Here is a 22862-nt window from a genome sequence, read left to right as displayed (position 1 = left end):
AAGAACAGCGGAGTATGGGAACCTGAAGGTGGAGAAAGGATGAGGGTCTCATGAGGAAAAAGTGTCCAATTACATTGAAGGAGGCCACTAGAGCTCCCTGGTTGCCAGGACAGATGTGGTTTTTGAGGAGCGATGTGGGCATTGGACTGGAGTGGATTTGGGAGAGAATGGGAGGAGAAGAATTGCATGCAGGGAACTCTTTGGGGGAGCTCTGCCAGAAGGGTATAGGATGTGGTGGTCACTGGAGGAGGTTGTCATAGGCAAGAGAAGCCTAAGGAGATGTGGTAACTAAATGTGATGTGGTATCCTGGATGGAATCCTAGAATGAGGCGGGGTGGGAGGTAGAAACTAAGGTAAATTGAATAAACTATAGACTTTAGTTAGTAATAGTGTACTGATATTGGTTCATTAATCACAATCAATGTACCTTAATAATGTCAGATGTTAATAATATAGGAAACTGTGCACATGTGTATAAGGGGGATACATATGGGAATTCTCAACTATCTGCTCAACTTTTCTGTAAATACAAAACTTAAAACTGAAGTTTTAAAAAAGTGGAAAGATGGACTAATTAGAAGATTCTATTTCATTTTATTTTTCATGTCTAAATCAGTGCTTCACACACTGAAGCATCTTTTGTCTGCTTTTTGTAAAAGGGTTATAATTTACATTTGACATTTTTTGAAAGATCGCAAAGACAAAACAATAAAGCACGTATCAATCATGTAGAGTTCAGAATTATGCTCTTTCAAAAGTAACTTTTTTTGTAGAAACTAAAAATTCTGCATTAAAATAACAGAAGTGTATTCTCCTTCCCCTCAATCCATTTTCCAGAAGTCATTCGGCTAAAAGTTTCGAGGGAGTTCCTCCAGAATTTTTTCTATGAGGTCTACTAGAAAAGGCACATAGCTTCGTGTGTGTGTTTTTTCAAACAAGGAATCCTATTTCACAAATTGGTCTCTATACTGTTCCTTTTTCTTAGCAATATATTGGGGTTTTGTTTTGTTTTTTAGAGAGAAGGGATTTTTTTTAAATGTTTTTTATTTATTTTTGGGAGAGAGAGAGAGAGACAGAGAGAGAGACAGAGAGAGAGAGAGAGAGACAGAGAGAGCAAGAGCCGGGGAGGGGCAGAGGAAGGGGGAGACACAGAATTCACGCTCTAGGCTCTGAGCTGTCAGCATAGAGCCCTACGCGGGGCTCGAATTCGTGAACCAGGAGATCATGACCTGAGCCAAAGTCGGACGGCCAACCGACTGAGCCACCACCCATGCGCCCCTTAGCAACATCTTGTTAACTTCCTTCGATGTCGGGCATCTGAATCTGCTTCACCCTTTAAAGAGAAAACCGCAATCAGAAGCTACCTCATAGTCCCAGGAGCCCTCGGTGGTGCTTTACCCAGGGCGGGGGCTCCCATTCTCAGACACGCGGCGGCTGCGGCCCTACACAGCGCTGCAACTCCGAGTACACAGTGGATTCGGGACGCCCGCGGTTCGTGAGAAATATCGCGCATCCTGCCTCCCACGGGTGAAAGGGGAAGAGGAACTGGACTGCGAACGGACCCGCGCAGGCCAGGTGGGTTGACGTGTGCAGGTACCGGTGGACACCCGGACAGAGCCACCGACTAGCCGCATGAGAATAGCCATGGTCTCCGCTAGGAGGCGGCCGAGCGCCATATTTGCGGTAGTGCGCCTGCGCCTCGGACGCCGCTGCGTCCACTCTACGCAAGCGTGGCGCGACCTGGCGCTGACTGGAGCTCGAAGATGGCGGCTTCCGCAGTTTGCCGGGCGGCTAGCGCCGGGTCTCGAGTGCTGCTTCGCACCCACCGCTCGGTGAGGCGACAGCGAGAGCACAAGGCCGCGGAGCGCGGGGCTTCGGAACCCGAACGGGGAGTGGACTGTTAGCGGCGACGGGTCGAGATTGGGGAGGTTCCGGGGTCAGGGCCATGGGAAGGTCACGGCGCTGAGCGGGGATAGGAGTCTCGCGGCTGACCGGAGGTCCGGGGACGGGGTTCCCACTGCTGGCCTGGGAGCCGAGGAGCGATCCCGCAACCCAGCCCTAAGTCTCGGTTGTCCCTTTCCCGCAGCCGGCCCTGCTGAGGTCGCCTGCCTTGAGGACCACCGCCACCTTCGCTCAAGCTCTCCAGAGCGTGCCAGAGACACAGGTCAGCTTGCTGGACAACGGGCTGAGAGTGGCCTCCGAGCAGTCCTCCCAGCCTACCTGCACGGTGAGCGGGGCCCCCTCTTGGGAGGTCGCCTCCATACTGCTCCTGGCGTCTTTTCTCAGGACAGGGTGTGACCTTGGGCTCGAGACTTCTGTGGTTTGGGTCAGACTTCTCTCCGCCGCTGGATTGATTCTGCTACCTTAATCCCGACCCCAGCTAGGCTTGCCTTCTTGGGCCATTCCTTACTATAACACTCATTTAGCAGATGATGCCTGCCAAGCAGGAGGCCAAGTTCCTTTCCAGCGTTTTCCTTTCCTTAAGCAGCGCATACGAGAGAAGTGATCCTGTTTTCATTTTACAGTGAGGAAAATGGGTTTCAGAGACCTAAGGTGACTGCTAAACTCATGGCCCAAAGTCATGATCTCCTGGCTAGACCACTCACGCACTTGCGAAAGGAATGCATTTGAAGATTCCAAAGAAATGGATGACTTTCCAAAAAATACAAATTTTCAAAATTGACTTAAGGAGAGAAATCTTGGCTAGATACAGTATATGAATAGGTGAGAAGATTCTCAAGATGTAATCCTCTTCTCTGGACCCCACACTCCAGGGTTAAGTGGTTTTATTGGTAAATTCTTCTGGTTTTTCAGGAACAGATAATGTCTTTTGTTATAAGTTGTTACTAAATACAGTAAAAGATCATGGGCAGCTTCCTTATATGACACTGCTATGAACCGATCTGTTAAGACAGTTTGGGAGATGGGGCACCTGGATGGCTCAGTTGGTTAAGTGTCTGACTCTTGGTTTTTGGCTCAGGTCAGGATCTCAAGGTTTGGGCATTCAAGTCCTGCCATTGGGCCCTGCACTGACCACGCAGAATCTGTTTGGGATTCTCTCTCTCTGTCCCTCCTCTGTTCACACTCTCTCCCTCTCTCAAAATAAGTAAATAAACTTAAAAAAAAAAAAAAAAAAGTTTGGGAGAGAATGCTGTATTTCATGGACTCTGAGACGCTCTAGATTGTAAGGGGCACCACTGTGCTCCAAATGCCAGAGAAAGATCGCTGTCAGTTATAATCCAAAGATAACAGGTTGTTAGGCGAACTCTACTTCCTAAGATGTTAGTTATGAAATAGATGTCAGTGTAAGAATTTACAACATATGTGTATCAGCATCTCTTAGGAAAGTAAATGTGAAATTTTTAAATCAACTGTGAAGGAAAATTAAAAGACTAGAACTATGTGACCTATGTGAGGTGCATGGTGTGGCGTGTGTTTCATAGCACACCAGGAGACTATTAAGAAAATCATGCGAGGGGCCCCTGGGTGGCTCAGTCGGTTAAGCGTCCAACTTCTGCTCAGGTGATGATCTTGAGGTTCGCGAATTTGAGCCCCATGTCAGACTCTGTGCTCACAGCGCAGAGCCTGGAGCCTGCTTTGGATTCTGTGTCTCCCTCTCTCAGCTCCTCCCCCGCTCACACCCTGTCTCTCTTTCTCTCAAAAATAAATAAGCATTAACAAAAAAATTTTTTTTCTTAATTATGGGATTCTCTCATTGGGTGCCAAGGAGACACTGTGCAATGTTAGGTATCCAGGTCTGATTAAAACTTTTTTTAATAATTGTGAGCGAAGTCTACTTGCTTAATAGGATAAAACATTCAGCGTCTAAACCAACAGCCTCCTTCCTTAATGGGGAAATGAAAGAATCACCAGAACAAAGGTAGGGTATAATTTTTAGAAAAGAGAAAATAAATTGTTGTTTGCAAATGATGTGTTGCTTGCCTAGAAAAAATTAAAAAATCAACTGAAAAGCAAGACAGAATATAAAAAGTTCATATTGGTAATGGAGCCGAGTGAATGTACACAGTTAGAAACTTCCTTGGAGTAGGTCCTTTTTCAGCCAGTGCCTGTGCCCAGGGCATAGCTGTATCTCCAAGCACAGGGGGCCTACTGAGACAGCTCTCCCCCACTCTGGGACCATGAGCCCCATCCTGGGGCTTCTGCTGAGTCACCCAGAGTAGGGTGTGAGTGGAGTCTGGGGTGGTTTGTGTGTTACCTTTGTTGGTGGCTTCTCGTCCAGGTCGGGGTATGGATTGATGTTGGCAGCCGTTACGAGACTGAGAAGAACAACGGGGCAGGTTACTTTCTGGAGCATCTGGCTTTCAAGGTGAGGCTCCTGAAGTCCTGCATCACCCCTGGGCTTACATCTGCCTGTTGTCCCTCCTGAGGATGCAGGTCAGCAAAGCCAACCTCTTCAATTATGGGCTTCAGCTAGGGGGGCGATCTCTGGCTGGCCTTTCTGGGAGGAACCATGAGGGCTTGGCCTCTCCTGAGTGAGCACTTACCTGGTCAGCCCCTGCACAAGGCTCCTAGAGCCAGAAAAAAACCCGGGGAGCTGCGGGAACCCCACTCCTCACAGAGAGGCCAGGCCTTTGTTATGTGCGCACGCTGGTGTGGAATCGAACACGTAGATAGATAACGGGCATTTTAACAAATTCACAGACACAGGCAAGTTGTGTTCTTGTGAAATGTTCTGCTCTGGCAGAATATCCGGACATCTCTTGTTTGTAGAAGTAAATACTGAGCTTTCTTGAAGGTGGGGACAGTCACCACCCTCAGCCCCTAAGCCAGCCCATGTTGGTATGGAGTCTGAGTTTTTTGAATGAATGAAAAAATGGAGAAGGAGATATGGATCGGTAGGGGTGTGGAGCAGGACCGGGTAGGTAGCTTAGCCAGCAGCAGCATCACAGATGTGTATGTAGATCTCAACATGCGTGTGTGTGTGCCCGTGGACAGCAACACCCACACATACATAGGGGACTGGGGTCGAGTCCCACAGAGGTGTCCACTAGCACATACACAGTCATATGAATGGCATGGGGGTAGAGTGGGTAATGACAGTGTCATCTAAACATTGATGTGACATAATCTGGCTATGACTGTCAGTAAGGTGATTGGTAAGATCAGGCTGCTATGGGGATCTGGATTTCAGGCAGCACTTGCACTGACCGTGCCCTTCTCTCCTGGCCCCTGGCTGTCTCCATTCTGTTAGCCCATGATACTGTGGCCTGCTCGGCACTTGGTGAGGACAGACTGTAGACTGTACATCCCCATAGTCTTTGATGAGGAAGGTGCCTGTAGACCACTGGTCCTGCTGGGACTTTAGCCTTTGAAGATAGGGGTCCTCAGTTCCCATGTGGCTCCTGATGGTCGTGTTGATATCTGGTTCCAGGGAACAAAAAATCGGCCTGGCAACGCCTTGGAGAAGGAGGTGGAGAGCATGGGGGCGCATCTCAATGCCTACAGCACCCGGGAGCACACAGCATACTACATCAAGGCGCTATCCAAGGACCTGCCAAAAGGTAACGTCTGGAGGATGGGGCAGGGACGGGGATAGGACTTCAGGGGTACAGAGGACAGGCCCCCAGGAACTTGGCCTGGCTGAAGAGTGGGGTTACCATGACAGCAGATCCTTGCCGCAGGGCAGGCAGGCATGCCAGGCCTGGGGGTTTTGTGCTGTTACCGGCCTGCAGTGGCCCCACCTGCACTTTGGTTCCCAAACCTGCCCTTCTCACGTCCAGCTGTGGAGCTCCTGGCCGACATTGTGCAGAACTGTGCCCTAGAAGACTCCCAGATTGAGAAGGAGCGTGATGTGATCCTACAGGAGCTGCAGGAGAATGATGCATGTATGCGGGACGTGGTCTTTGACTACCTGCACGCCACAGCATTCCAGGGCACACCTCTAGCCCAGGCTGTGGAGGGGCCCAGCGGGAATGTCAGGTGAGGGTTGGCTGGGCCTGTGCTGGAATGTGTTCAAGCCCCGTCCACACGAGTTTGGTTTTAGTTGCCCTTTGCTATTATACGTTCTTAATTTGCACAACTGGAAATGTTTTCTCTGTGCCCTGTGGTCCTTGCAGGGCTTTTTAAATACCTGTACGGTCTTCACTCACATTGCGGGCTTCTTTGTAGGGTATGATTCTGTGCGTGTCCTGAAATCCTGAGGGAGAGAGCGTTGGGAATCTGTGTGGCTCCTTGTTCCCGGGTGGGATAAGCACTGATACCGCCCCTTGAGAACCTCACAGCATCAGCTCACCCCCTCAGAGAGGAAGGACTGAGCCTGACCTAAAGGCAGACGTGAAGCGGGGCCCCAGAGGACTGGGCGACAGAGATGAGAAAGGGGATTGAGGGCTGTGCTAGGGCTTGCTCCCCGGAGAAGCCATGTCTTCCCTTGTCTGTCTCCTAGCACTGTTTTGTGAGACCCAGACTGCTGTGGTTTGGGAGAGGCATTAAGCCATTGGCCATATGTCTTGCAGGAAGCTATCTCGTGCAGACCTGACGGAGTATGTCAGCAGGCATTACAAGGCCCCTCGCATGGTGCTCGCAGCAGCCGGAGGTGAGTGATGGGCTCCCTGAAGCCCTGTGGTAATGGGTGCATGGGCACCAGCCTTGCTTACTGGAGCCCAGGTCTCTTGGTTCTGACCACAAGGGATCTTCCACTCCTGGGCACCCTGTTCCTGTCTTGTTCTTGTGGAGAGTGATCTCTCTCCCATGCTCTCTGAGGTGGGAGGGCATTCTGCCCTACCACCACCACTGGGACCTGCCACATAGGGATGCTGCTCCCCCTCATTAGTACAGGCCTTTCTCAGCCCCACCTTTGTTAGGAGATCCAGTTTGCAGGCTGGTGGGAGATACTAGCCCCAGGTTTGTTCCTTGTAGCTTTGCTGGTGGGCAGGCCAGACACTGGGGTGTGACAACACACATTCAGTGACAAACCGGGAAGTGCTTTCAAGGGGAGGCACCCAGTGGCAGGGGGACTGAAATGGAGGACCCAGAGTTGGAGGTTAGGGGGTGCTCTTGGAACACATTATTGTTGGAACTGAGGTCTAAAGAATAGGGGGGTCATTCAGGTGAGGAGTGGGGAGCCCGAGCAGAGGGGCAGGGCGGTGTCATGGCCTGACGCTTGGCTGCCACATGGAGGGCCAAAGCAGAGGCAGGCCAGCCAAGGAGGGGCTGTGGCATGTTTCTGGTGGGAGGCAGCAGGAGCAAGGGAGGGAGATGGATGGACTCAGGATGGTTCTATCGATGGAAATCTGCAGGAGGTCTGGCCGTGGTGGGGAGGGTGGGATTAAGGATGTTTCTCTAGCTTGTGGTCTTGGCAGCTGGATGGGTGAAAAGGACTGATGAAAAGAGCATGATTGGTGGCTTCAGGGCCTGGGAACCTGGGAACCAAGAGCAGTGTAAGCTAGTGACATGTGAGATTGTGTTGAGTCCAGTGGGGTCCGGGCACCTACTGGTCGAGATGCTAGAGCAGCAGAGGCCTCCTCTTGTCAAGGCGAGGATGTGAAGTCTGCAGGGGTCCTGAGGGCCTGAAATTACAATGTTGTTTATAAACGTACCTGGAGCTGGTCACGGCCCTGCAGTAGCACCTCTTTGTGTCCTCTCATTTGCCACCGCCCACAGGGCAGCAGCCCCCATCGGCTTGAGGAAGGGCCAGAGGGGCAAAGCAGGACAGGTGGCCTTGTGCCCAGGGAGCCCCCATCTCGTCCTTGATGTGGGTGAGAACGCATCACATGAGGACCCACCTTCAGGCGCAGCATGCAGCTGCTTCCCTGTGGTTGAGGGGATGGATGCTGTTCGACCCTGAGGTGCTTGCCCTGCCCGTGAGGCGGAGTCCGTCTGGCGGATTCTCTTCCCTCACCCTGTCCTGATGTCCTGTTTTCCTTCTGCCGTCTCCCAGCAAGATGGGACGTGGGGTCCTCCCCCTGTGCGTGAGTCCCCTGACTGGTAACCATGCTCTCTGTCTCGGCAGGGGTGGAGCACCGGCAGCTGGTAGATCTCGCCCAGAAGCACTTCAGCGGCGTCTCTGAGACATACACAGAGGACGCTGTGCCCACTCTCGCTCCATGCCGCTTCACTGGCAGCGAGGTAGGTGGCCTTGTGGGCAGGGGTAGTGTTCTCAGCTGGGGCCTCTGGAAGGATGCTTGCGTACAAGGTTATCTTCATGACTCCAAAGGTGCCTCAGGAATTGTGAACGGGTCCTGTGGCTGCTGCCTCACAAGCACACACGTTCACGCGCGCATGGGCATGCTTCACCCACACCCTGTACCTTTTCTCGTCGTCCGGACATTGTGGCCGTCCCTCAGTCTCGCCATGTACTGTTTCAGATCCGCCACCGCGACGATGCTCTGCCGTTGGCCCATGTGGCTATTGCGGTAGAGGGGCCTGGCTGGGCCAACCCGGACAACGTGGCCCTCCAAGTAGCCAATGCCATCATTGGCCACTATGACTGCACTTACGGTGGTGGCACGGTGAGTGCCAGGGCGGGCACGGGACTTTGTCCTCAAGGAACAGAGGGTGTCAGGCCGTGGGCTCCTGTACTGGGGTTCAGGGTGTAGACCACAGGCAGGAGGGTGGGTGCTGATGGTCCTTGTCCCGGTAGCACCTGTCCAGCCCACTGGCTGCAGTCGCCGTGGCCAACAAGCTGTGCCAGAGTTTCCAGACCTTCAATATCTGCTACGCAGACACTGGGTTGCTGGGTGCACACTTTGTCTGCGATCGCATGAAAATCGATGACATGATGTTCTTCCTGCAAGGCCAGTGGTGAGTGGCAGCCTAGTACTGCTGGGTGCATTAGGGGCCTTTGAGGACAGTGAGGGGCTAGGAGACAGCACGGTCTCTTGGGATGACCATCCCATCCCCTGCCCTTTTAGGATGCGCCTGTGCACCAGTGCCACAGAGAGTGAGGTGCTCCGGGGCAAAAACATCCTCCGAAATGCCCTGGTGTCTCATCTGGACGGTGAGTGCAGCAGCCCTGTGGGGAGGGGGTGGAGCGCATCCTGGCAGGGACAGCCCCAGTGTAGCCACCATTCCCAACCAAGATGGGAAAGGCAAACTTTGAAGGCCATGCCATACCCCACTCCCACCCCCAGGGGCTTGGCATGTCAGATACAGGTGTGGGTGAGCCAGGTCAACAACAGCCCATCGCTACGGTAGCAGATGGTTGTAGAAGTGAAGGTTGGGATCTGGAGTCTGAGCACAGTCCCAGTGTCAGCCTGGAGCCAGAGCTTCACTGTGTGCCTGTGGTCCGGGACTGGACCGGGTGGACCTGGAAGCCTCCCCTGACCTTGCAGGCACCACTCCTGTGTGTGAGGACATCGGACGTAGTCTCCTGACCTATGGCCGCCGCATTCCCCTGGCCGAGTGGGAAAGCCGGATTGCGGTAACGAGGGCCCCTGGGAGATGTTCTGGAGTCTAGACCTGGCAGGCTCCCCAAAGGGCGGGGAGTTGAGGCCTGACGGTGCAGATTGCTCCCGTAGGCTTCCCTGATGTCCTAGGCCGCGTCACCAGCAGGGGTGGCATAAGTGGAGGGCAGGGCAGAGGCACTGATGGCTGAGGAGATGGGTGGGGCCTGTGGCGGTCTATAGGAGGAGGGCCCTGCCGCCTTTCCCCTTTGGGTAAGGGGGCTGTGCCATGGTTCATATGGAAGATCTTGGTCGGCTGGGTAGTGTTGACTGTCTGAGGTGGTCCCAGGAGCCTGCCTGTCAGTTGGCGTGCTCTGTCTCACCCTGCAGGAAGTGGATGCCAGTGTGGTACGTGAGGTCTGCTCCAAGTACTTCTATGATCAGTGTCCAGCAGTGGCTGGATTTGGTGAGTGGCCTAGGGGGCCTGTTCTTTATCCTTCTCAGGTCTCCTCTTAGGCTCCCCTTCTGCCTCTGCTCCCCCACCCCCCAGCCTAGCCTGGCAGCAGCAAACTGAGGCCCCTGAGAGGCTCTGCCCAATAGCCTGGCTGCCAGGGAGTTCTTGCTCAGAAAACCTGTCCCAGCAGCTCCCTGACTCCCTGCCAAGGTGCCTCCATCAATACCCCACACCCGCCAGGTAACGGACACCTCCATGTATGGGGTGGGGCTCCAAGAGCCAGGGAGCATGAAGGGACAGGCTCAGCACCCCTGGGGGAATGTGCTTTTCCTTTTTTCCACTCAGAGCCTGTCTTGTGCTGCTCCGGGCAGCCCTGGATCGGGTGTGGCGCAGGGCCAGGTGTCCCTGTGCAGGCCAGGCACCCCACCCTGACGCCCCACCCTATCCCCACAGGCCCCATTGAGCAGCTCCCAGACTACAACCGGATCCGTAGCGGCATGTTCTGGCTGCGTTTCTAGGCTGGAAGGCTGTGCTGGCAAGAGGGCGGGGCCGGGGTTCATGGTCTACCTCCCGCCCCCTAACATACCACCTCAGCTCTTCAGACCTGTGTGCGGATTACCTTACCTCCAATAAAAGCCTGTGTTGAGAACTGCGTTGTTCTTCTCTTCACATTGCCATGGAGTCCACTGGGCAGTGGATGGGGGAGCATGGACTTCCCTCCAGTTGTGTATCCCCCAGATCCTTCCATCTTCCCACATGCTGATGTGTCCTCAGCCAGAGGCAAGCGTGGGGGCCACAGCACAGAAGCCGGAAGTCTTTGATGCCTGCAGGAGTTGAAGCCAGATGTTTCCACTTAGCCACATGGGGTATGCTCCTGACTAGTCTGTCCCAAGAGTAGGGTGTGGGAACCCATGCTTTTGCCCTGGTAGAGGTCCCAGCTTGGGAACTCTGGTGGCTCAGGAGGGAAGCGCTTTGATGTGGGCCTTGCGCAATCGCCTTCTGGCAGTCCCTGGTTCCCTGGATGGACCAGGAAGGGCTAAGGACTGTCCCTGAGGAAGCCTCCTTCATAGGTTTACTCTGGATTCTGGGAGGAGGATATAGCCTGGGGCATAGTGTTCCTATTTGATTTCTAACTGTTGCCTGGACAGGCAGGGCAAGAATCCTTTGCCTCGATTTGCCGCTGACTCAGGCTCCGAGAATAGCCCTGAGCTCAGTGGGGCCTGAGCCCCCCTCCCTTGACTAGATCTGTCCCAGGCAAGTCCTGAGCTGCTGGCCTGATGATCCCCTTCCCATCTCCCTGAGGCAGCCAGGACCTGGTGGAGCTCTCAGCTATCTAGTCCCCCCACCCACCACCTTCAGGCCCTGGTCCCACAAAGCAGGTGGGCAGGTAGGCCCTTCTTCCTGTGTCCCCAGCCCTTCTGCAGTCAAGTTCCCTGGGAGCCCAGGAGGGAAGTGGAAATGAGAGGCTGGATTCTCCTACGAGAAGTGCTGCTGGCAATCAGTTGGGAGCAGGGTCCTGGGACAAGGGTTGTTGAGAAGTGGGCTCTTCAGAAGTCACCCAGCCTCCCAGTCCTGTAGTGGCCAAAACAACTCTTGAATCACTCTTGCCCTGCCCCAGTGCTTTCCCTCCCCCCCCCCCCCCCCCCCCACATCTCTTTGTTGCCACCAGTTGTCAATTAGGAAATAACTTTCAAGCGCCTTCTAGAGCCCAGAGCTGGATCCAGGATTCAGGTCATCCTCCTACTTTGTGCGATTGGCTCAAGAGAAACTGCTGGACAGCACAGAACTCTGACAGACCCACCCTGGGTGCTTACAGATGCAACACACCCGGTCTGGGAAACAGCAAATGCTTAATCTTGGTCTAAAGTTTGAGCTCCTGGAATGTGGGGCTTGATTTCTAAGCCCAGGCATGGTCTTCATAAGGCTCCAGGTGTGCTGGACACACAAGAGAGCCCAAGCGCCTGGAAGTGATCTGGTCCTAATGGGTCTTGCACACCAAGCCAGGGAATTTGCTCTTTACTCTGGAGGCATGTTGGAGGAGGTGCATTGGAGGTTACTGGGAAGAGAAGTGACTTGGGCAGCCTGAGACTTAGCACAAGGACTCTCAGGCTGGATTTCTGTGGCACACTAGTGAGCTGCAGTGTGGTAGAGCAGTGGTCACAGCTGTAGGAAGAGCTGGAGTGAGCTTCAGGGGACAAGCAGGACAGCAGCCCCAAAGGGGCCGGGGTACCCCAGAGGAGGGGTACCCTGGAAGATGATAACCTGCCTAGCTTTGGTCACAGTTCTGATGAGAAATTTGGAGGTGTCCAGGACAGTGGGATGTGTGGGGCTGGAATCCTGAAATAAAGCCCCTGTTAGAGATGTGGTGCCATCTGGCAGAGGTAGTGACTGAAGCCAGAGAAGCAAATGTCTGGGGGATGTGAGAAGAAGGACAGAACTCTGGGGCCCCACTACCCAGATGGAAGGAGCTGAGCTCAGGAGCTGTGGCCTAGTGTGTGTGCCTGCCGGGAGGTTGGAGCCAGCGGTCTCAGAGGGTCACATTTGCTCATGGGCCTCCTGGGAGCTCGTTTCACACCCATCCCCACCTGTGCTCAAACCTCCCTAACAGCCTCTCTCAGCACCGTTTGAAAGATCCTCATGCAGCAGGCAGCCCTTCCTTTCAGGGGCACATCATGGTCCTGATACCTTCTCAGCCGGGTGTCCAGTCTCCCTAAAGGCTAGACCGTGTGTGTGACCATACTGTATGTGTCCTCTGCTGTACAAGAGGAGCTAAGGGTCTTGGGGACTGTAGGGAGATTGTGTCTGGTTCTCTGCTGCACTCACCTACCGGATAGCTTCAAGGGGTGTGGGTCCTGGGACATAGCTGAGGAGACCATGACCTTGGAAAAAGGTTCTGGGCCCCATAGGTCACAGCACTGTATCCTATGAGGGGGAGGGTTCAGTGATAAAAGGGGTCATTCTGTAGCTTCAGTCTTATGGGCAGTAGGGAAACGGACAGCATGATGGTCTTCATTGCCTCCAGCTCTGGCCATACCAGAGAACCCAGGCCGTGAAGGAGCCCAGGGAAAATGAAGTGCTGTCCCCATCTCTCCCCACTCATTCTGTTGATTCCCAGGAGAGGGCTGGGGCCAGGCAGTCAGAAGGGGCCCGGTGGCAGTGATGAGTATAGACATACTTTGTGGGCTTCTCAGAATTCTCTAGGACTGGCAGGAAAACAAACAAAAAACGGGGCCTGCTGTTCTTGGGACTATCTCTGCCTTGGTGTCATTCCCCAATAAGACACGCATGTACAAAGATTCACCTCCTCTGGGTAGTATTTGTGACCTGGAGATGCGTTCAAGGGGACTGTCTACAGCCACAGAAGCCAGTTGAGGGAGATGGGTGGGAAGTCAGGCTGGTTAAGGGGAGAGCTGTGGGGCAAGGGTAGGTATAAAGGTGGCAGCCACAGGTGGCCCCTGAGGGCAGTGAGGAAAGGAGCGAGGGCCCACAGTGGCCTCTGGGCCTGGTGGGGTTAATGGGTGGAAGAAGGTCTTTGGGAAGAACAGAGTGAAGGAGGAGACTCTGGCAGGCCAGAATGAGGACATGTAGTTAGGGGGACTTAGAGCAGGACAGGGCCACCAGTGGGGGTGTAGGCAGGAAGGGGTGGATTCCTGAGAGCTGAGCTGTCACTGTGGGTGGTCCCACCCTGCACATATGGACAATCCCGGTCCCTACAGGCACAGCTGGATGGCATCTGCCTAGGACTTGTTTAGGGCATGGTAGGGGGTGTGGGGTACTGGGGTAGACACGTATGCATATGCATGACACAGAATCTCTCCTCCTGGCTTCCCCCTCCCAAGGTGGGGGTGGGGGGTGGGTGGGCATTTTTCAGATGCAGACCAGTGGTGCCTTGGTTTCCCTGGGATGAGCCCAGAGCACCTCATTCCCTGGGGGCTGTTCTGGCTGTCAGGGGGTTTGGGGTGGGGCACAGGAGATCCAACAGACAGAGGGATGGCTGAATCACAGGAGTGGCCGGCGGGACTCATGGCCTGAAGGCTTGTCTGGGCACCCCCATAGGGTGCGGGGTGAGTCATCTCCAGCTGCAGCCTCCCCCCACCACCATCCTGTTGTCTCCTCTGTCCCCAGGAACCTATTTGAATTCCAGCCTCCAGCAGTCATGTCACTAGTCACTCTGACCTTAAAGCAGCCAAGACTTCTGACCCTAGACAGAGTTGGAGAGGTTTCCCTCAGCATTTGTCAAGAACCTTCCCGGGGAGTCCCGGAAGCCACAGGAGGTGGGGGGCTTTACACTTCAGTAGACTCAGATCCTCTGTCGGGCAGGGGAGGTGGGGGCGGTGTCCTTTGGGACGCAGGGTGGGGGGCGGGCCGCCTGGGACCCCGCCCGCAGCTCCGCCCCCCGGGATCAGGGACTTTTTCTCTGCCGTGGCGAAGACCGCAGCAACGGCTGGCGGCGGGAGCCGGCGGACAGACAGACCGGCAGGCAAGACCCGGGCTAGGGGTGGGGGAGCGCTGGGCTCGGACTTGCCACAGCCGCGGGCCGAGGGACAGAGCCGGGGGCCTGGCTGACCGACTCCCCCACCCAGGATGAGGCTGCCGCTCCTGGTGGCCGCGCTCTGCGCCGGGATCCTGGCAGGGGCGCTCCGAGTGCGGGCCCAGCAGAGGGAGAGAGGTGGGCACCGCCGGGAAGGACGCCGTCCAAGCCGCTGCACCCTGTCACTTGTGGCTTTCATCCGGGACCCCCCACCACCACGACCCTCCCCGCATCTCTGCTAACTCTCCCCCCACTTCTCAAACCCTCCGCTGCAACCCCGTGCTGGCTCTCCCAAACGGCATCCTATTCTAATGGGTCTCAAACTCTGGCTCTCCAGATGTGCACTGGGTCGCCTACTCTCTGTCACTCCATCCTGGCCCCTTGAGGCCAACCCCAGCCCCCAGATCCGCACCTGCGTCCGTGGCTCTGCCTTCTCTAAACACACCAGTCCTCCATGGAGAGTCTGGGCCCCTCCGTGCCACCCTCCAAGTCTCCCAGGCCCAAGGCGGCCTGGGCCGGTTGGCTTAGCTGATGAGGCCTACTCCATCCTCCCCAGCCCCTAGTGCGGAGGGACCATAGCGCAGGGAGGGGTGGGTGGGCTCCAAGAAAAAAGCATGATGGCTCCTCCCTGCCCCAGTGACCTGCACTCGCCTTTATGCTGCTGACATCGTGTTCCTACTTGATGGCTCTTCGTCTATCGGCCGTGGCAACTTCCGTGAAGTGCGTGGTTTCCTGGAGGGACTGGTGCTTCCATTCTCTGGGGCAGCCAGTGCACAAGGTGTGCGCTTTGCTGCTGTGCAGTATAGCGACGATCCACGGTGAGTGGTAGCCCCTGGAGCTGGGAACCCAGAGATCTGGCCAAGATTCTTCCCCCCAGAAGCAGAGAGCCCAGAAACCCCTAGGCCAGGTTTTCGGGAACCCAGAGACACCCTCCCCGCCCCCCCTCCGCCCCGCCCCTGGCCAGGACATCCTGTGGAGACAGAGGCAGGGATCTCCCAGGTAGAGTCCTCACACCTGAGACACCTCCAGTCTATTGTCCTGCCAAAGATGAGGCTGTCTTTTCTAATCTGGAGGTGGAGAGCCCAGGGGCCTCAGATGCCCCCTGCCTACTGAACTCTCCATGTTCCAGCCCTCTGCCTCTCCCCTCACACAGGGCCTCCCTGTCTGGCCAACATCCACCTCCCTACAACTAGACCCTTCCTCCCACAATTACTTAATTAACTAGACATCCTGCTGCCCGAGGCAGCGAGCCCCAAGAGCTCCAGCCACCAGCAGAGCACAGAGGGGTATCAGAGGAGTTTGTTAACTTAATGGCTTCAGAGGTGGAGGGCAGGAGTCACAGAACCAAGAGGACCCTCAAGGGGGCCTGATATTCACAGACCTCACCCGGAGGCCTCTTAGAGGCCAGGGCCAGAGGTCTGTTGCCACCTGTTGCCACCTTCCCTCCCCTGTTGCAGGACGGAGTTTGGCCTCGATACACTTGGCTCAGGCTCAGGTGGCGAGGTGATCCGAGCCATCCGTGAGCTCAGCTATAAGGGGGGCAACACGCGCACGGGGGCTGCAATTCTCCACGTGGCTGACCACATTTTCCTGCCCCAGCTGGCCCGACCTGGTGTCCCCAAGGTGATCTCCCACCCTACCATTCCCCCCACCAAGTTAGCTGCCTGAGGCAGCACTGATTTACCCCCGGCACCTGCCCCAGGTCTGCATCCTCATCACAGATGGGAAGTCGCAGGACCTGGTGGATACGGCTGCCCAGCGGCTGAAGGGGCAGGGGGTCAAGCTGTTTGCTGTGGGTGAGTACCCATCTGGGGTGACAAGTGGGCTATGGCAGGGGCCAGTCAGAGGGCATGTGGACAGCTGAGCTCTGATTGGGCATCACCTCAGGCATCAAGAATGCCGACCCCGAGGAGCTGAAGCGAGTCGCCTCACAGCCGACCAGTGATTTCTTCTTCTTCGTCAACGACTTCAGTATCTTGAGGACACTGCTGCCCCTTGTTTCCCGGAGAGTGTGCACAACTGCTGGTGGTGTACCTGTGACCTTGCCCAGTGAGTTCCTGCCCCCACTTGTGCCCTGACCTAGACCTCTGACCTCCCTCCCCAAACCTGGAGGTGCTGCTTCCATTCCCTGTGCTCCTGACACCGAGCTGGGGGTTCTGCCCTCTGATCCTGCCCTTGAGGTGCTGATCTGACCTTATGTGCCCCCGACCCTTGACCCCAATGCTACACTTTAAGTCTGACCCCTGATCCTCCTGCCTGATTGCCTGACTCCTCACCCTTCCCAGCTGATGACTTGACATCTGGACCACGAGACCTGGTGCTGTCCGAAGCAGGCAGTCAGTCCTTGAGAGTACGGTGGACGGCGGCCAGTGGCCCTGTGACTGGCTACAAGGTCCAGTACGCTCCTCTGACAGGGCTGGGACAGCCACTGCCAGGCGAGCGGCGGGAGGTAAGGATGTCAGGAGTGGTAGGTGGAGGGCTGGGGACTTGGCTGGGCAAGGTAAAGTGACCTCTGGCCTTGGGCAGGTGAGCATCCCAGCTGGTGAGACCAGCACACAGCTGCAGGGTCTCCGGCCACTGACTGAGTACCAAGTGACCGTGGTAGCCCTCTACGCCAACAGCATCGGGGAGGCTGTGAGCGGGACAGCTCGGACCAGTGAGCAATTCTGCTAACCTCTGACCCCGTTCATCTAATTGCCCAGTAACCCCTTCCCACCCCTGACTCCACTAATCCCTGCTGGACCTTCCCCCAGCTGCCCTGGAGGGGCCAGAGCTGACCATCCAGAATACCACAGCCCACAGCCTCCTGGTGGCCTGGCGGAGTGTGCCAGGTGCCACTGGCTACCGTGTGACATGGCGGGTCCTCAGTGGTGAGTGAGAAGTGTGGGCTGAGGGGGATCTCGGCACGTCAGATAGGGTTGTAGGGTCCTAAGTCTGCAAGGCGCGCTGATCCCTTGGTGCTCGCCCTGCCCCCCCCCCCCCCCGCCCGTGCAGGTGGTGTCACACAGCAGCAGGAGCTGGGCCCTGGGCAGGGGTCAGTGTTGCTGCGTGACTTGGAGCCTGGCACAGACTACGAGGTGACTGTGAGCACCCTGCTCGGCCGTAGCGTAGGATCCGCCGCCTCCCTGACTGCCCGTACTGGTGAGAAGGCTGGGTGCTTTCTTCGCGCTGGGTAGGCAGGCGGGCAGGGCACAGAGGCCACTGACATCCCCTGTGCTCTGGGCAGATGCTTCCGTTGAACAGACCCTGCGCCCAGTCATCCTGGGGCCCACATCCATTCTCCTTTCCTGGAACTTGGTGCCTGAGGCCCGCGGCTATCGGCTAGAATGGCGGCGTGAGAGTGGTCAGTGCAGGGGAGAGGGGCGGGCGGGCAGGGTCAGGCTCGGCTTCAGCCAGCCTGACGCTGTCGTCTTGCAGGCTTGGGGGTGCCACAGAAGGTGGTACTGCCCTCTGATGTGACCCGCTACCAGCTGGATGGGCTGCAACCAGGCACTGAGTATCGCCTCACGCTCTATACTCTGCTGGAGGGCCGCGAGGTAGCCACGCCTGCAACTGTGGTCCCCACCGGTGAGGGCTCTGTGGGCCTTGCCAAGTGAGAGGGGAAGGTACAGGGGCCCGGGGCAGCCTTTAATGCTGTGCTCTCCAACAGGGCCAGAGCTGCCTGTGGGCCCTGTGACGGACTTGAAGGCAACCGAGCTTCCTGGGCAGCGGGTGCGAGTATCCTGGAGCCCGGTCCCCGGTGCCACCGAGTACCGCATCACTGTGCGCAGCACACAGGGTGAGGTGGACACAGCCACACCCGGACACACATTAAAGTTCCAGCTTTTGCGGTCTGACTACACCTTCACCCCAACACATTGTACCTCTGGGTTTCTACAGCCTGCTCCTGTCTCCTTGTCCGACTATCCCCCAAGGTGGAACTGAGCCCAGGCCTGTCACGGTGTCTTTCTGCTCCCAGCCCTGCCTCAGCCCATCTTCTCACCCGGATCTGTCTCCACTCCCTGCCCTGCATCCCTGCCTGCAGCTTTGGCCCTTCTCCACAATCCCAAACTCAATCCCTGCCCTTCTGTTACTCTAGCTGGAACCACTGTCCACACTGACCTCTCATCCCCCGTCCCCATCCAGTACTGACCCCCATTACCCCACATCACTGTCTATCAATGACCTGTCAACTCATATCACTATCCACTGATTTCTGTCATCCTACATTCCATGTCCCTGTCCACTGACTCCTATCATCCTGTATCTCCGTTCATCACTGGTGCATTATCCTGTGTCATTGTTCATCACTGACCGCCATCATCCCACATCCCTGTGTCTCACGGACCCCTGCCCACCTACTCTGCCTTCTCTCTTAGGGGTTGAGCGGACCCTCGTGCTTCCTGGGAGTCAAACAGCCTTTGACTTGGATGATGTCCGGGCTGGCCTAAGCTACACTGTGCGGGTGTCTGCTCGAGTGGGCAGCCGTGAGGGCGGTGCCAGCACCCTCACTGTCCGCCGGGGTGAGCACACAGGAGGGCTGTGGGGGGACAGCTCCTTGATTCACTCTGGTCCCGGTCTTGACCCCTGACCTCTGCCTTTAACCCCCAGAACCGGAACCCCCACTTGCCATCCCAGGGCTGCGAGTTGTGGCATCAGATGCAACACGGGTGAGGGTGGCCTGGGGACCTGTTCCTGGAGCCAGTGGATTTCGGATTAGCTGGAGGACAGACAGTGGTCAGTGTGGGGTGTGCGGGAGGGCTGTGGAGAGGAACAACTAGGGTTTGGGGGATTGAAGGGGCAGGCAAGAGCCATGCCAACACTCCCCTCTGACCCTAGGTCCGGAGTCCAGCCAGACATTGCCCCCAGAATCCACTGCCACAGATATCATGGGGCTACGGCCTGGAACCTCCTACCAGGTGGCTGTGTCAGCACTGCGAGGGAGAGAGGAGGGTCCCCCTGTGGTCATCGTGGCTCGCACTGGTCAGGGCCTGACCCAGCCCCTTGACTGGCTATCTCCAGTGCCCCTTCAGACCCCCCTGCCCCCCTTCGCAGATCCTTGTTTCGCTCCAGAACAGCCTCCCTCTTCAGATTCCCACTGCCTTCTCCCTCAGAGTCCTGCTTTCTCCTTCGGCCTCCCTTGCCTCCTCTTAAGCCCCCATCTTCTTCAGATTCCTCTGCCTCTCCTCAAAGATCCCACTCTCTTTGCCCTCAGATTTTCACAACCTCATCTCTCAGGCTCCCACTGCTTTTTCTGCTCCACCTTGCTCTCCTCTTAGGCTTAAACTTTTCCCTTTGTCAGACCCCCTCACTGCCTCCTCAGACCTCCATCAGAACCCTATTATCTTCTCTGTCAGACCCTCTTCTCTTTGATTCCTATCACCTGCCACCTCAGATTCCCACTATCTCCTCTGTCAGATCCCCAGTTCTTCCCCCATCTGGCCCATTAACTACCTCCTCCATCGGATCCCTGCCTCCTTTTAGACTCTCACAGCCTTCTATTAGATAGTTCCCCAAAACCTCCTCCATCAGACCCTCCACTGCCTCCTCCATTGGACTTCCCATTGCCTCTCCCCACAGACCCACTAGGCCCAGTGAGGACTGTTCATGTGACGCAGACCAGCAGCTCATCTGTCACCATCTCCTGGAACAGGGTTCCTGGTGCCACGGGATACAGGGTCTCCTGGCACTCAGGCCATGGTGGGGACCAGGGGTTTTGGAGGGGACCAGAAGTTTTAGAGGGTCATGGGGGGCAGGTCTGGGTGGAATAGGGGCTGGGGGGTTTTATTAAAGGTCCAGGTGGGGCATTGGGGGGCAGAGTCTAGCTAGCCCTGGAGCTGCGTCCATCCTCACTCCCAGGCCCAGAGAAATCCCAGTTGGTTTCTGGAGAGGCCACAGTGGCTGAGCTGGATGGGCTGGAGCCAGATACGGAGTACACGGTGCATGTGTGGCCTCATGTGGCCGGTGTGGATGGGACACCCGCCTCTGTGGTTGTGAGGACAGGTGAGTGGGCCCTGGCCAGCTGGAAATCACATCTCATTGGCTACCCCGCCCCAGTTGACCACTCCATCACTGCTCAGTGAGTTCGCCACATTGACTAAGTGTCCACCCTCAGCGACCTCCTGGCTGCCCCACACTGCCCACTCTGGGGCACTGGCCTCATCCCTCTCAGAGTTTGCCTACACTGACCGGTCCATACTAACCTCACACTGACCTTCAGACCTTACTGCGTTGACCATGTTTGCACTGCCACCCCTTTCTCTGCCAGCCATCCAGTGGCCCCTGACCCCTTCCCCTGCCTTTGCCCTCAGACCCTGCGCCCGTGGGCAGTGTGTCGAAGCTGCAGATCCTCAATGCCTCCAGTGATGTTCTGCGGGTCACCTGGGTCGGGGTCACTGGAGCCACAGCCTACAGACTGGCCTGGGGCCGAAGCGAGGGTATGGTTCCCTGACCCTGCCCTTGTCCTTCCTGGCTGGGACTGCCCTCTCTGGTAAACCACCCCCACCCCGACCGTTGCCCCATGCTTGCCTGGCCAGGTGGCCCCACAAGACAGCAGATGCTCCCAGGAAACACGGACTCCGCCGTAATACGGGGCCTCGAAGGCGGAGTCAGCTACTCGGTGCGAGTGACTGCTCTTGTGGGGGACCGTGAGGGAGCACCGGTCTCCATTGTCGTCACCACGCGTAGGCGGAGCTTGGGCTGGGGCGAGTCTGGGATTGGCCTCCACGGTTTGGGGGCGGGGTTTGTGCTCTGCGGGTTAAAGGGGGAAGGAAGGATGAAGCCTGGGATGGGAAAAGGGGTCGGTTGGGATTGGCTTAGGAGCCAGTTGGGGGGCGGAGCCTCCCTGAGTCCCTTGCTTTCCCTGTAGCGCCTGAGGCTCCGCCAGCCCTGGAGACCCTTCGCGTAGTGCGGCGAGGCGAGCACTCGCTGAGTCTGCGCTGGCAGCCGGTGCCGGGGGCACACGGCTTCCGTCTGCGTTGGCGACCCGAGGGTGAGAGGTTTCCCTCGGTAGGGGGTCAGGGACCGATGGGGGCGGGGCTGGGGGCGGGGTAGGAGAGGTAGGTCAGTGAGTGGGCCACGTCTGTCAGTGTCAGTGGGGGGATGTGCTGTGCGCTGGGATCAGTCATGCGGGGTCAGTAAAGAGAACAGGGTGAGCGAGAATGAGGAAGATCGGTTAGGAGGATGGATCTGGTTAGCAGGGTCAGTCAGTGAGGTGGGCGAGATCATTAATGCCCGTCTGTAGCATCTTCCCACATGCCTTGGGTCCCCACTTCCATGCCTGCCCCAGGTGGCCAGGAACAGTCCCGGGTCTTGGGGCCCGATATCAGCAGCTATGAACTGGATGGGCTGGAATCAGCAACCCCATACCGAGTGTGGCTGAGCGTTTTGGGGTCAGCTGGAGAAGGGCCCCCCACAGAAGTGATTGCACGCACTGGTGAGCCCAGAGTCCACTCTTCCCTGGTGTGATGTTTCCCCCACTGATAACCCGCACTGGTTTCCTGCACCCCGTGGCCGTGAGTGACTCCTCCTGTAGCCCCTTACCACTCCTGACCCCAGCATGATCTCCCTTGACACTTCCTTTGCTAAGATGATCCTGCCCCAGAACCTCTTCAGATGATCTCTCTCTTCTGGGTTCTCAGGACATAGACTCTGATCCCTGGTTTTTGATTCCTTCTTCAGAGTCACCCCGGGTGCCAAGCACTGAACTGCGTGTGGTGGACACTTCAATTGACTCAGTGACTCTGGCCTGGACCCCAGTGTCTGGAGTATCCAGCTATATTCTGTCCTGGCAGCCACTCAGACGCCCTGGCCAAGGTGAAGGGGAGGCCAGGATTGGGGTGGGCTGGCAGTTGGGGCTCTGTGGAAGACCTCCTGTTTAAACAGGTTTTATCTTTTGCAGACATCCCTGGGGCCTCACAGACACTTCCAGGGATCTCGAACTCCCAGCAGGTGACAGGGCTAGAACCTGGCATCTCCTATACCTTCTCCTTGACACCCATCCGGGAGGGTATACGGGGTCCTGAGGCCTCTGTCACACAGAACCCAGGTAAGGTGGGCACAGTGGGAGGGGCTTAAGGGGGTAGCTAGATGGGCCAGCTGCTTCAGTAACTCAGCCCCTTTCCTGCAGTGTGTCCCCATGGCCAGATGGATGTGGTGTTCCTGCTGCACACCACTCAGGACAATGCTCATCGTGCAGAGGCCGTAAAGCGAGCCCTGGAGCGTCTGGTGTCTGCGCTTGGGCCTCTTGGGCCACAGGCAATCCAGGTTTGGCCCCGGAGACAAACAGACCCCTTCCTATCCCAGCCCTTCCCCATCCCACACTTCACAGCAGCTACCATTTCCCTCCTCCACCACTGGTCCAATCTGTCTCCCAGCCCTTTCCAGGCTCCAGATCTCCTCATCTGCTGGTTGGCTGCCTATACTGCCATCACTGCTGACCCCCTAGTGTTCAGGTTTAGTCCCATTCCCTGAGCTCTATATCCCGCCCCCCCTCCCCGCCCCGATAGGCTCTGCCATCCTTGCTTTGCCATCTTCCCCAGGCTCTGTGTTCCCCCAC

At 56.6% G+C, this 22862-nt stretch overlaps 2 protein-coding genes across 4 annotated transcripts in view; both read left to right on the top strand.

Annotated features, from left to right (window-relative positions):
• The first annotated feature begins 1721 nt into the window (after nucleotides 1-1721).
• LOC122214305 (cytochrome b-c1 complex subunit 1, mitochondrial) lies at nucleotides 1722-10444 on the top strand. Of its 3 annotated transcripts, none has more exons than XM_042929259.1 (13): nucleotides 1722-1832; nucleotides 2087-2227; nucleotides 4241-4327; nucleotides 5393-5522; nucleotides 5742-5940; nucleotides 6474-6553; nucleotides 7970-8085; nucleotides 8325-8468; nucleotides 8600-8760; nucleotides 8871-8956; nucleotides 9291-9379; nucleotides 9732-9807; nucleotides 10249-10444. In XM_042929259.1, exons 1-13 carry the CDS (start codon nucleotides 1764-1766, stop codon nucleotides 10311-10313), a joined length of 1443 nt encoding a protein of 480 aa, XP_042785193.1. In that variant the 5' UTR covers nucleotides 1722-1763; the 3' UTR covers nucleotides 10314-10444. The 3 variants fall into 3 exon arrangements, with proteins under 3 accessions (XP_042785193.1, XP_042785192.1, XP_042785194.1); XM_042929258.1 differs by having other exon boundaries at nucleotides 1726-1832; nucleotides 2084-2227; XM_042929260.1 differs by lacking the exon at nucleotides 4241-4327 and having other exon boundaries at nucleotides 1726-1830; nucleotides 2082-2227.
• Nucleotides 10445-14315: 3871 nt separating this feature from the next.
• Nucleotides 14316-22862, top strand: part of COL7A1 (collagen type VII alpha 1 chain) — a 31131-nt gene continuing 22584 nt past the window's right edge. Inside the window, exons 1-24 of the mRNA XM_042929249.1 lie at nucleotides 14316-14464; nucleotides 14964-15144; nucleotides 15784-15949; nucleotides 16029-16122; nucleotides 16214-16375; nucleotides 16612-16775; nucleotides 16853-16982; nucleotides 17080-17196; nucleotides 17321-17467; nucleotides 17553-17669; nucleotides 17744-17893; nucleotides 17976-18104; nucleotides 18685-18828; nucleotides 18917-19042; nucleotides 19145-19288; nucleotides 19886-20005; nucleotides 20165-20308; nucleotides 20617-20742; nucleotides 20842-20988; nucleotides 21174-21296; nucleotides 21594-21740; nucleotides 21986-22120; nucleotides 22206-22352; nucleotides 22434-22570. Coding sequence (XP_042785183.1) covers nucleotides 14380-14464; nucleotides 14964-15144; nucleotides 15784-15949; nucleotides 16029-16122; nucleotides 16214-16375; nucleotides 16612-16775; nucleotides 16853-16982; nucleotides 17080-17196; nucleotides 17321-17467; nucleotides 17553-17669; nucleotides 17744-17893; nucleotides 17976-18104; nucleotides 18685-18828; nucleotides 18917-19042; nucleotides 19145-19288; nucleotides 19886-20005; nucleotides 20165-20308; nucleotides 20617-20742; nucleotides 20842-20988; nucleotides 21174-21296; nucleotides 21594-21740; nucleotides 21986-22120; nucleotides 22206-22352; nucleotides 22434-22570 — 3282 coding nt within the window. The 5' untranslated portion in view covers nucleotides 14316-14379. The remainder of the gene's footprint in view (nucleotides 14465-14963; nucleotides 15145-15783; nucleotides 15950-16028; nucleotides 16123-16213; nucleotides 16376-16611; nucleotides 16776-16852; nucleotides 16983-17079; nucleotides 17197-17320; nucleotides 17468-17552; nucleotides 17670-17743; nucleotides 17894-17975; nucleotides 18105-18684; nucleotides 18829-18916; nucleotides 19043-19144; nucleotides 19289-19885; nucleotides 20006-20164; nucleotides 20309-20616; nucleotides 20743-20841; nucleotides 20989-21173; nucleotides 21297-21593; nucleotides 21741-21985; nucleotides 22121-22205; nucleotides 22353-22433; nucleotides 22571-22862) is intronic.

The sequence above is a fragment of the Panthera leo genome, chromosome A2, assembly GCF_018350215.1.
Source record: "Panthera leo isolate Ple1 chromosome A2, P.leo_Ple1_pat1.1, whole genome shotgun sequence".
Taxonomy (NCBI): domain Eukaryota; kingdom Metazoa; phylum Chordata; class Mammalia; order Carnivora; family Felidae; genus Panthera; species Panthera leo.
This window is presented reverse-complemented; position numbering and strand designations above follow the sequence as displayed.

What these genes read in the sequence shown, in the direction of transcription:
- LOC122214305 (XM_042929258.1), top strand. Translation starts at nt 1,764, where the DNA reads ATGGCGGCTTCCGCAGTTTGCCGGGCGGCTAGCGCCGGGTCTCGAGTG. An exon ending in TGCTTCGCACCCACCGCTCG is followed by an intron (nt 1,833 to 2,083) that starts GTGAGGCGACAG and finishes GTCCCTTTCCCG; the next exon opens with CAGCCGGCCCTGCTGAGGTC. An exon ending in TCCAGCAGTGGCTGGATTTG is followed by an intron (nt 9,808 to 10,248) that starts GTGAGTGGCCTA and finishes CTATCCCCACAG; the next exon opens with GCCCCATTGAGCAGCTCCCA.